The 13,092-nt window shown below is 42.0% G+C and overlaps 1 protein-coding gene across 50 annotated transcripts in view; it reads left to right on the top strand.

Annotated features, from left to right (window-relative positions):
• Window positions 1–13,092, top strand: part of cast (calpastatin) — a 36,614-nt gene that overhangs the window by 1,739 nt on the left and 21,783 nt on the right. For 7 of the 50 annotated variants that reach the window (XM_071493071.1, XM_071493062.1, XM_071493052.1 and 4 more), the window contains exon 1: window positions 11,113–11,255. The exons of 12 other annotated variants lie outside the window; for them this stretch is intronic. In XM_071493071.1, the coding sequence (XP_071349172.1) occupies window positions 11,253–11,255 (3 nt within the window). In that variant the 5' untranslated portion in view covers window positions 11,113–11,252. Of the gene's footprint in view, window positions 1–3,573; window positions 3,766–11,047; window positions 11,256–12,984; window positions 13,036–13,092 lie in introns of those variants that run through there. 31 more of the 50 variants (XM_071493059.1, XM_071493056.1, XM_071493046.1 and 28 more) reach the window with 14 other exon arrangements.

Here is a 13,092-nt window from a genome sequence, read left to right as displayed (position 1 = left end):
AAGGCACAGCTTCCACCTCCTCCATCTGTCATTCACAGACTCTGAAACCTGAGGAGAAAAATATTGATTTTTTTTTTTGTGTGCATGCAGGCAGAATCTGTGCGTGACTGATAAAAAATGTGCTTCAAAGTGCAGGGCTGAAGAGCAGCTGCTATCTACCTGGATTTTAACAGATTCTATCGGCTGGTATTAAGAAATAATGTGAAATGCATCAGTTTCTCAACCTTGGAATCACTTGAAGACGCAGATAGGTTTGTGGCATATATGTCAAACACTAACTTATTTGTTCTATAAAGTTTTCATTAGAAACTGTTTGGGATGTTTAACAATTACTACATGATAATGACAGCTCTCTAACTAATCATCTTGTGTGTAACATACTTACATTAGTGTTGCTGAGTCTGTATTGTTGTCAGGTAAAATGCCTGTGATGGATTGCAGTATCCTATAGATGGGAAGGAAAATTTAAGTTAGTATTTGTCTCCCTCTGCTGAGTGCAGGCATGTTTGAGCTCACAAATGCTGATTCCTTACTTTCCTGCCTGAAAACCTGTTGCCTGAGAAAGGTGTTTGTGCTCCCTCTGTTTATGAGGCGGTGACACTAACACTCAGGTTTTACCTGCTGCCTCTGATCTTGTTAATTTGAGTTACTGTAGACCTTGTGCCATCTAAGCTCTTCTTGAGCTATTTTTATCTTTTTTTTTTTTTTGTAAACCAGTTATTCCTACTTGGACTCATGCTTATCTTAACCAGGAATTCGTCTTTATCTTTTTAGAAATTAAACACCATTTTCCTGAGATTATTTACAGGATTTCACCACATTTATTTTCTGATATCTTTTTTATAATGTGGTAAAAGTTTATCATTCATGCATTTCCTGGTTAGCTGATGTAGACGCCCTGGATTTCTCTGTGGGAACAGTCGAATGTAGGTGACGCAGTGTGTGAGGAGGTGATGTGCAGAGTTTATAGACGTCTGAACCACTGTGGCTGAGAGAGCAGTGACTGTAGTGTGACATGGGTCTAAATATAAAGAGGAGCACCAGTTTAGCGGAGGAGTTCAGTTACATATACATACTCATGTTCATACTCTGTTACACAAACATGTTAATGACAACGTCTAGTCTTCCCTCATTCATTTTCATTACATCAACAATATTGAATATATTGAGCTCATCAGTTGTTTCTGTCACTACGCTGAACCTTTTGGTGCAAATGTCAAGTGACAGGTGAAAAAAAAACTCTAACTCCACATGCCACAAAAGTGATAAAAGCTTATGTAGCTCCTTGGGAGGTTATCGTACAACATATCGCTTGTTGTTTCCCATGGTGCAACAGCTAGTTTTACAGGCTGAGTCAGTTGGCACTTCTCTTTGCCAAAGGCGTGTCTGTCTGACAGGGAATGTGCCATTCTCTGGGTTATGTGGAACAGTCTGCATGCATGTACAGGTACATGTGAACGCACATGTGCAAGCAGGACTATTTACACAAGTACATGTGCGCTGCAACATGTAAATATGTACCTGTGCTGTACATGCTTTGTCCCCTTCCAGCTGTCAGGTGTGATTGTCTTTGTCTTTTTATTTAGGGGATATCCTGCTCTAGGGAAATACAGTTCCCATAATGCTAACTTTAACTTTTTCTCAAGTTAAAAATAAATAAATAAATAAATTATATATATATATTTCCATGTCTTCTGGCTGCTTTAAACATAACAGCAAAAATTGCAGCATTTAGGTTTTAAAGTTCCTTAATTACCTCCATTAACTGTCTTCACCTCTGCTGGCCGTGTTGATAAGTGGGACTAATCAATGGGCCAAACTACAAAAACTAACTTCGCTGTTGTTTTTAGAGCAACATGCAACTGTCTGTTTCACCTCAGGTTGTACCTTTGCCCCATGTCTCCCCCCTCTGTGCTCCACCCCCCCTCAGCTTTCCCTCACCTCACAGTTTGCAAACCCCTGAAATACACTGAAATAATGTACCTCAGCTAAATGCACAACAGTTATGCGTTTTAATGAATTCTGTTCAATTAAATTTGCCTCAACTGTCTGTATTTTGAAGATATAAGAGCAAATTTTCATTTTCTATCAGTGGGCCTCTATCATATTACACCTACTGTGCCGCTACAGGCTGTAATACCAATGAATTATATTTGGCCTGCTGAAAGGGACAGCTCACATCTCTACCTGGACATGTAGCTTTACTGACCATTCAACCTGTGTGCTGCACAAACAGGAGTTTCATGTCAGGCTGGTTTAAACATTATTTTCATGTTCTGCTGAGGTGTGCTTCTAAAACACTCATAAGTGAAAGGCTTGACTGTCAGACTGATTCCTCCACAGTGACTCACTCAAATGCAGCATTGTCTGCTCACTCCACCCAAGAACTGCCCAAAGGGACGCACAATACACCCAAGTCAAAGGCTATGTAAAGCCTCAGTGATATGACTGGAATTGCACTTTGCACTTTAAGTGTCATGAAGACAATGGGAACAATGTAATGGCTTCAGTTATATAATTTTTTTTTCTTTTTTTTTTTTTTTGCAAGTTTCAAATCAGAAGCAGCTATAGAATCTACTCTCTCTAGTCTTTCAACTAATTTATTTGAATATTGTTGTTCAAATAAAGTTCAAAATAAAACATCCGTCTTAAAAAAAGATCTTGTAGGTGAGGGTTCAGAAAGCCAACACCCATCCCTTAAGGTTTAACAAATATATTAGTCATGTGTTCTGTAGAAACACTCCCTCCATTCCTGTTTCCTAGAGACACTTTTCGCTGTCGTCAGTCTGTTTTGATACAAAATCATGATGAAATCCCGTCCGTTTGACACAGACTGGCTCAACCAGTGGTTATTGATTCCCAGGTAACATTTAGACCAGGTGACCAGATGATAACCAGGACCCAATCAGTACCACACCCTGCTGTTGTGATTAAGAGGTTATATTGAACGTTTTCAGCTGGGCCGGATCTCCCTTTGCAGATAATTGATGCCGATGTAGTATAAAACCAAAGTATGGCCCCTCCCTTTATTCTCATCAGCAATTACTCAGGTAGGATAGTTACACAAGCTGTGTTTTATTGCTGAGTGCGCATAAGAGGTGTGTGCATAGCTGTGTGTATGTACCTATGTGTGTTCAAGGCCTGTATATCATTGCAAATCTGGGTGTGTGCCTATTGATAAGTAGCTCAGAAAGGGTCCCAGATAAAACTGACAGTGTCTTAGGTGAACTGTTTTGCATATATGCTGATATGTGCATATTTCTATGCGTGCATGCCCTTGTGTGTGTGTGTGTGTGTGTGTGTGTGTGTGTGTGTGTGTGTGTGTGTGTGTGTGTGCGTATGTGTGTGTTGAAGTGGTATCTGAGAAGCAGCTCAGATATGGCCCCTCATCAGGTGGGTGTCAGTCCATGGTCAGCTCACTTCCCTTTATAGCCCAGAGAGTTACAGCCCGGCCTCTTGTGACTTCCACGTCTGAGCTTCCCCCCTGCCCCCTCTGCTCCCCGACCACGCCCCCCTCTCAGTCCCTCTGCCCTCCCCCTCTCTCTCTCTCTCTCGCTCTCTCTCTCTCTTTCTCCTGTTCCCTTCCCTGCGTGTTGGAAACATGCTGAAAGCCGACAGACAAGCCAGAGACTGACAGACACGCACACACACACACACACACACACACACTTGGAGGCACTTTCAGCCAACATGGGCCAAATACTGAGCTGGATCCGAGGCCCACGGGACAACCCGGCACTGCAGGATGTGGCTGTGGAGGAGCAGGTGTGTGCATGTGTGTATGTCTATGTGTGTGTGTTAGTGCTAATGCCATGGTATGTGCTGAGCAACTAATCCAAAAGTATCCATGTGTTTTGTTTTGTCATTGTGAGCCAGTCCGTGAATATAACAGTACATTTGCAGTTGTTGTTTGCTGTTACGTCTGTGAGTCTGGTGGGTACTGTATGTACAATGAAGGACTTGTAGAGGAAACACACATGAGGAGGAAAACTATCTTGGCTCCTGTCCAAGTCAGACCTCTCTCTCTCTCGCTCCCTCTCTCCCTCTCTCTCTCTGCTGGAATGTGAGAGCCTCTTGGTCAGCCTCCGCTAGTTCACTGTGTTTTGATGTAGTGAGATGTTAAATCAAGGCTGGGGCAATGCCTGCTGTGTTTGCTACCAGTTGCTACAAGCACAAAACCACAAGGAAAATCTGAGAGATCCCTGGTAGTGATGTTGTTTTGAAGGTGATAGGTGTGTCTGTGCTCTGAGCGTGCTGATTTTATTGTCATGAAAAAGAACATCAAGGCTGGTTTGGGAACCCTCATGAGAGAGGATTTGGATTTTTCTGTCATGACCAAATAGCATTCCCCTGTGATAATCTGCAGCAGCAACCATAAAGGGTGTGTAGCTGGAATAATTAGGTTTTTATTTTTTTATTTTTTGCACAACTCCAAATTGTATGTACTCTAGGTCATATCCTGTAGCCTCAGCGTCAGTATCTCTTGTTACATTTTCACATGTCTGGCAGAGACGACGACTGCGACACTGACTGTCCTGATCTAACTTCTTTGTTATCAGGGCTGTGGTAGTTTGCTCTGCGTCACTCTATGTGTGAAAGGTTAAATAGCAAATGTGTCCAGGGAGGAGGAGGGTGCACAGACAGACCTTTGGATTTTTGGTGGGAATTTTTTTTTTTCTTCAGTTTTGGGCCAAAGCTCTGGGCTGTAGCAGTCTGCCTCCCACACAACTTACTGACTTACTGTCATATGGCACCACAACCATTAGAAAGACAGGAAAAGGCCACTTGGGAAACGTATTTTGACCGTACATGAATACCCATCAGAACAAAGTCACAAAAAGACATGAAGACAGCAGTCGAACACCTACACACACTTTCACTCTGTCAAACACACATATCCATGTGGATGTTGTTGAGTTATAATTGATGTCTAATTTACATAATGTATTTCAACATCATTCAAAACCTACTGAGCACAATCTCCTAAGATGTATTGGGATTAAACTGGAGCACTTTTAGTGCACTTTTAAAGTCTTTTGGTTAAATGACAGTAGCAATACCTCAATGGAAAATTAACTTTTTTCAAGTAAAATTTGTGCATTTGTGTGTGACGAACTTGCAGAGAATTATCATCTGAATCCGCAGCTGCCTTCAGCTTTGTGGAGCTTTACAGTGAGTGCCAGCTGCTGGTTCGCTCTCATAGCACCGTTTTCATAAAAACCCACCGTGCACTACCTGCTCAACAGCGAACAGCAGACAGACAGAGTTGGAGACCAGCTGGTAACATAGTGATGCATTTAGCAGCTAAAGAGCCAGATATTTCGCTCAGGAGAGAAGAGAGCAAAAAAGAGCTAAAAGAGGGTGAATATTTGACATTCATCAGCTGGCCAGAAACTTGACTCCAAACGAAGGATAATGTTTCTCCATAACTGCTGGTTGTGTAAATAAGCAACTGTTTGCTAACAAGTTGATAATATGTCAATGTATTACCAGCAAACTATAAAGTATCAAAAGTAAAATACACATTATGCTGACAAAACAGCCTCTATATATTATTGGTTTATCATGATTTATGCACTGACATGTGAACAGCAACTGGTCTGCTTCATCATGTGTAACATTGTAATAAACCCTCAGGCTGTGTGTGTGTGTGTTTGTGCCTGAGAGAGGGGGAGAGCAAGTTGTGTACATGTGACGTTAATACACAGACAGTTTTGTTGACACATATCCTGCACAGCTAAATATTACCCTCCCATTTCCCGTTAAATGTGTTTTTAAATGTTGGTGTTCATCCCGTTGGGAGGCCGTGTGTTATTTCCCAGCATTCATCGGGACTTGTGCTGTCAGATTTCTCACTTCACTGTCAGTTTGGCTTTAGCTCAACTGCTGAACCAACCATTGCTCTCAGGCTTTTGTCATATGAGTTATATAAAAGTAACTCTGGGAGAGTTTCCAGGCCTCTGGGCTCACCTGGAAATGTGCTTGTTGTTTAGCACCAAACTCTTTCTCTACACTTGTTCTGCTGTCTGTTTACATCTGCCATGCTCGAGGAAAAGCTAATGCTCGTAGCCACATGATGTTTGTCCCAACGAGTAAGGATAGGTAATGAAGACCCAGCAGCCTGCTTACTGCAACTTACTGGAAGTTGTAATGTGATATAATGATTAAGATTCTTGGTATCACCTCACATAAACACATGAAAGTGGAAAGCTAAAGTTGGTGATGACATGTTAGTAAGCTTGTGATTACTATGTGCTAAGTTTCAAAATTGTCCCAACTACATTATAGCTTTATTATAGCTGATGTACTCCAAAGATTTATTCTGTCATGTGGCAAACAGTTCGAGGATAGTTCATTCTGCAAACATATACTGACTGATGATACTGTAGGTAAGCAGACGGAACTCGAAATTTTCTTGTGCATTTTTTTAGAGTGCGGTGACGTGTGGGTCAACAAACAAGGGGGAAAGTGCAACGCTAAATTTAGAGAAGGTACGTGGACAAGCAGCAGAGCAAAGGACATCTATAGTTTACTGTGAGTGTGGGGGACACTGATGCACACAAGGGAACGAGGGAAGGTATTTGTGTTTGTACTTAAATACCACTATAAAACGGGTTAGAACTTTTCGATTGTGTCATCATTGTCACTCTTGATGTTAAGTACATTAATGCTCTGAAGTCATTGTGAATTAAAAAGCAGAACATCTTTGCTGCTAAGTTTTTAATGAATGGAGATTTACAGTATCCCTGTTATTATGGTGTGATGCCCCTCCCACTGCCTGGGAGATTGTCCAGGCCGACAGGCAATTGCTTGACAAGGGAGGGGTCATCAGCTGATGTAGTTCACCTGGGCCTTCCAGACTATAAAAGCCGGAACATGTGCTCACTTGCCTTCCCCTTCTACCTGCTGACATCCATTTGTTTTGGTATCGTCTTTTGCTTGTGCACATTAAACACCTCCACGGCACACACAGCCACTCATCCATGCGTGGCTTGCATGGCTTAACACCCCATTGCTTATTTGTCTTAACTCTTTGTTATAATAAATAGTTAAGTCTTCAGCACAACGTTTGCGTGCCCCTCCTTCTTGTCACTTTCCCTGAGCCAGTCTGTGACAATGGCCATGTATGCGCTCTGTGTTTGATTTTGATTTGAGGTGGTAAATGCAGTCAGTGCTGTTCTCCGGCCATCTCTCATGTCTCAGATTTCTGAGCATCTCATCAGCACCTGAACATACCATAAGTGAACAATAGTTCAGGCTTAAAATGTGCAGAATTCAAATAAGCATGGGCCGTAAAATGCATATGATGATGATATTCATTTAAAAAAGATAAAGATAAATAAAGATATATAGGTAATAGAATCTGTAGCTTAAGCAAGTTTCAAATATCAGCAAGATGATTTGCATGCAACACTGAAATCAGTAAACCAACAGACATCAGGAAAACACATTCAACAATAACACTGTTGTTTGCTTTAAAAGTGTTTGTCGGTGATATTAAGAATATATAGAAAAATATATTGTATGATAGTATACGATCTGAAGAAATGAAGTAGTAAGTGTTTTTTCAGTAGACTATAGCTGCGTATGTTTCTCCAAATAAGAAACTTGGATTAGGGAACACACCTAACAGAGGGCAAACTATATGACAGCAGATAAATAAACCAATAAAAGAAAAGAAAAAGTTAGTGAGAGAAAGTTAAACTCACCTTGATGCAGACAGAGACTGAATCTCTCACAGAGTAAAAGAAGAAAATATCAAATATAAAACCTTTATGTCAAGGCAAACTGTGCCTGCTTTATGTGCCAATGTAATGACCTGAAGCACAGGTGAGCTGCTGAAGTCCAGCTGAGGACAACGCAGAGCCGAGCCTTAAACCTAATCTGAGTTGTAAGGTGTTTCCTGGCGCTAAGGATCAAAGAATAGCAAAATTTCCCCCCATTCCCATTTCAATCATCCAGCAATCTGTTTGCCTCGGTGTTATAAACAGCACAGCCTCAAGGGCCACTAAGCATGGTTATTTTTCTTTCACATAGGACACATATTACTGAACATAATGTATGAATTTGATCCATTCGGTTATTAATATCACTGGTTATTCCCGTGGAGTTACCATTGATGGAGAGCTCTTTTTAGCTCTTTTTTTTTTTTTGCCCGCTTGGACTCGTCAACAAACTGATGTGAAATCATGTTTCCGGGCACCTGACGAGCTCGGTCTCCAACGCCTGAAAAAATAGTTTGAGTTTGATGTTAGGTGTTGATTTTACTTGTACTGCCTGTGATTTGGTGAAAAGCAGGAAGCGCACAGTGGGTTATCATAAACTTGTTTAGTAAAATATAGCTGCTGCCGAAACAATGGTTGATGTGAGCAAAGCGTGATTTTTACTTTTTATTTATTTCCTGGTTTTACAATAAATGAGTTTTTCACTCTTTGTTTATCTCTGGTGTGGTCAGTCTCCACGAACTCTTGGGAGAAATATTTTGGTCTTTAGCCAACCAGATGTTTTACCTACTTCCATCACCTGCTAGGTGCTATCTTTGTCTGCTTGTCAACAACGCCAGCCCAGTGGTATGAAATGGTTTCAGAGTCTGTGTGTGAAAACATTTAGTCTGCTGCTGCCTGAAACAGGTTTTGTGAGAGTTGTAAGACTCAACCATAGAAACATTGAGCTAAAACAGGCTAAAAAGCTTAGTAGAGCTGCTGTGAACTCTGCGGTTTCAACACTTCCAGTGACCCGTTCCACAATTCATAGCAATTTGATTAATTGTAACAAGCTCATCCGTCTGATCAACTTCCAACTCTAATCTGTGTCACTGTTTTTTTGAAAGAGGTATGAGTCCGGTTTGTCAGGTTCTCCTGGTTGTTCCTCTCCCCCTTGTTTCTGCACAGTCAGCTTTCAAGGTAAAAACAGTACACACACAGTCCTCTATAACCTCCAGAACTTTTTGGCAAAAGACGACTTTATCCTTTAATCTCCCAGTTTTTACCTGTATGTTTATATCATAGAATAGTTTGTACTGTGATCACTTTCCAGCAAATCAGTCCTGTACTTTCCCACAGACTTTAAGAAACATGATGCGATAAAACCTCCCACTTAGAGTTGGCCTGTGAGCTCCTAGAAACAGCATCAAAGTTTCAGCCTGGAATCCCCCCCCAACCCCCACCTACCCAACCGCACTCCCACCGGTCCCTCCATGGTTGACCCCTCTGGATGGGTGGGTCTGCTTTTCCTCATTATTTGTCTGCAAAGATAAGGGTTACCAGGGGTTACCAAGTAAGGCGTTTGGATCCAGTGTAAGCATGCATGTTTTCTTTCACTCTCTCTCTCCCTCTCACTCACACACACACACACACACACACACACACACACACACACACACACACACACACACACACACACAAAGAGACACTCTCTGGCTCTGCTGTGTTTTGGAGTCAGTCGGGGGCAAAGCTGTTAAAGTAGATTCATTATGAAAGCCCTGCCAGTGGATTCCATTTTAGGGATTATGCAACAAATTGTAGAGATGTCTAGTCTGCCTCTTTGTCCTTTTTAAGATATTTTTAGACAAATAAGATTTGTCAGATACAAGACAGACTGTTGGTCTTGAAGAAAACAGAAAATACATCTACCATATTCATTCCTGAGCTCTGTGTATCTTTGTTCAAGGTGGTGTAATGATCAAGCAAGTCTATTCATGTTCATGATGGAAAATCTTCCTAGAAAAAAAGGATTTATAACAAGAGTTTATTATGAGGTAATACAGAAAAGAAAGTGTGCCTGTCTGTTTGTATTATTCAAATAGCACTAAATCTCAAAAGTAAAATCCTCTAATAAATACAGAGAAATTAACACCAAAACAAACAAACAAATAAAAAAAAAAAACAAAAAAAACAACACACGCTGAAGCTTTTTGTTCTTTTTCTTGTTTCAGCATTTGTGGTATAGCACTTTATTTTATATATATATATATATATGTATGTATGTGTGTGTATACATATGCTAGTCTTGTGTTCATGAGGCATAAAACAACACACTGACATGAGCTGACAGACACTGAGCCTGCAGTCTCAGGAGACAAGCCTCCTTTCATTTTCACCTAAGTGCTATGAGTATTTTTTAGACACAAGGGGGTGCCGTTTTCCAAAGCCCTCCCCTGTCAACATGTTCTACATGTTTTACGTGTTGAGTGGACTTTTTTTATCTGTGTTAATCAAATGTCTGTGGATGAACTGTAGGAGGTATTGAATCGTCAACTAATCAATGCTACAGACAGTGTGTGCGTGTGTGTGTGTGTGTGTGTGTGTGTGTGTGTGTGTGTGTGTGTGTCGTGAAGGGAGAGGTTACATTGCAGTGTTTTTCTAAAATTCTTACATAACTTCTGGCTGGTGTCCAGAGGCTGTGTTTCCTGTCTGCTCCTTTGTCCAGGGGCTACTTTGAAAACCCACAAAGGTCAGAGCGAGCATGTTGGGACTTGTGTTGATGACCCATTTGTTTTCTCCCAACTTTGTCTTTCTTTAATTTACAGTATTTCTTTCTCTCTGCTCGGGCTGGGGTGTGGTGTGGACTACACTCGATGTGATCCCCCTCCCTCTCTTCTTTTCTTTCCAATCACATGCACACACACTTTGTCTCTCTTGTTTGAGTGGCTCTGAGGTCTAGATTCCTAAGCAGTGAGTCTGTCAGACACACCCAGACTCTGCCAAACAGCCCTGCTGCAGCAAATCCTCTTCTGCCTCATCACTGCTTCATGCTTCGACTCTGCCTCAATTAAAACCCTTCCTACAGACATCTTGCTGTGGGCCATCGTGTCTGTTATCGAACTGCAACATCCCTCCTCACAAAGCCCACCCTGGCCCAGCCCAAAGTTTCCCTTCAGATGACTTCTTTATTTTTCCTGGCAGGGAGCGAGCAGTGGGTGGGTCTTTGTGCGTCCGACTGCCCAATCTCACTCAGCCTGCTCTGTTGCCTTGTGGCTGCGGGGGTGGAGTCTGAGCAGCACAGGCTAGTTGTGCTTCTTCTGAGAGGGCGGAGCAGCCAGTTTTTCACCACTGGGTGTGTGTGTATGTGTGTGTGTGTGTGTGTGTGTGTCTGTATGTGTGTTTACAAGTGTGCGTGTGCATGCGTGTGTGCTTGACATATTGAGTGGAATTAAGTGCTTCCACAGCGGGAATCTAAGGTGAACCGGCCTCAAGAGATCATCTTGGTAGTATATACAGCAGCATATAGGATACGCACTCACAGTCAAACTTATGGTATGTATCTGGACAGTATGCTCGCTCTTTTGTAAATGCTTGCATGTGGAAGGGCTTCCTGTTTGATACACGCCGAACTGTCAGTTTGACGGCTGTTGTATGGCAGAGCAGTGGTTAGGGGCACACAGTTGGTGGCTTCTTGTTCATGTGCCAGCATTCGACAGCAGTTCACCATGTTCAGTGTGTGTTGTGTGAGCAGCAGCTTGTGCCTTTCACGTGTCAAGTTCAGGAAAGTTGGCAAGAGCCTAAAAATGACTGTGTTACTCTCGTTGTTTCTTTTGTGGACACTGGGAGTAGTTATTGTCAAAGTAACAACAAAAGATCAAATAAATAGAGGTAGATAATAAAACAGAATAGTGTGAAATAACTTATATTGACCTTGTGCAGAATGAGGAAGAGTGCAGTGTGATTTAAACAAACATGAAACCAGAAATGTGCTATAAAATGTACTATGGTTGGCTCTCTCTGAGCAGGCTGTGATGTGGCAATGACGTGTTAACAGCACTGATAGACTCATATATTAGATTCGACTAATGACATCACTATTGATATTTCCCAGCTGTCTGTTTGCCCATGAAATCTCCCCTACAGCAATAACATTCATCCTCATGCAGCTCTGAACTGAAACTGCATCCACACAACAACTGTTAGCTCTATTGCTGCTTTTACTACTTTGCTCCATATTCTGTCGTTGCAACACTGGCGACAGCTTTCCACCACTGAGCCAAGCTGACCCACGTTATTGCTACTGACCGCTTACACAAGTTGCCAGTGCTATTTTAAAGCAGTGGAAGCAGCGAGCTAAGGAGCTGTTTCCAGCCATATTCACATTTGCGTGTTTGTGGTTTGTCGGGTGGGGCCCAGCATTAGTCATCAGTTTTTATAGCAGGGCTGAGCTACTGCTTTAATCGCTGGGTAAGGCCTAGATATACTGTATTGTTTCTTCTCTTTTCACAGACAAATACATTGTTAGCTGTGTGCATCACACTGGTTCTTTTTGTGCTTTGGTCTTGGAGGATCTGGTGTCAAACGGATGTGCAGCCATCATCCCCATGTAAAACAGAACAGCGACTCAAACGGCAAACCACAAGCGCATCAGTGTTTCAAATGGCAACATATCATACTGCCTTTATGACCTTACTGCACTGTCATTGGTGTTCCAAGTCATATGATAGAGACATTAGAGCCCTAAAATCCTGTGTCTAATCTTGGCCACACTCACTTGGGCTTCGGCCGGCAGTGTGCCCAGCTCTCCCAGAGCGACTATGATGTTGATGTCCTGTCACCAGCTACGTCAGTCAGTGTCGTCCTCACTGGATGTTGCCACAGTAGCTACGGCTCTTTGGTTCTGACTATGTGCACTACGTGTCGTCCTACAGTGTATGGTTTTGGTCTTTTTTCACACTCTCACACAGATTTCACACTTGTCTGTGCGGCTGCTTTTAAGGAACATTTGGTCACCACTTATCTGACAACATGATTCCCTGTTGCAGTTAGTTTGCACATAAACTGTTTGCTTTGTTGGGTTTGTTGAAACATGAGGAGACTTGAAACTTGTAATGGAATTGTTAGAGAACATATGTTGGGTCCTATGTGCATATATGTAAACATATAATGTGTGTTTATATGTTGTGTGTCAGTCTACAACTGCCCTGATTCACTGTCTCTCTATGTGTCTGTAAGCTGTGAACTTCTGTTTAATGGCCTCAGTATTTCCTCTGTGAAACAGATACATGGCAGCTATCGGCCCCTTCCCTTACCTCGACAAAATTTCAACCAGGTACAGCCGTGTGAAATTCCCACCGTCTGCACACTCTGATTTTGTCTGTGTACAGGG

Source organism: Trachinotus anak, unplaced genomic scaffold (genome assembly GCF_046630095.1).
Source record: "Trachinotus anak isolate AG129_WGS33_773 ecotype Australia unplaced genomic scaffold, CSIRO_AGI_Tana_v1 ptg000013l, whole genome shotgun sequence".
Taxonomy (NCBI): Eukaryota; Metazoa; Chordata; class Actinopteri; order Carangiformes; family Carangidae; genus Trachinotus; species Trachinotus anak.
Note: the sequence above shows the minus strand (reverse complement) of the source record. Positions and strands in the feature narration are given on the sequence as shown.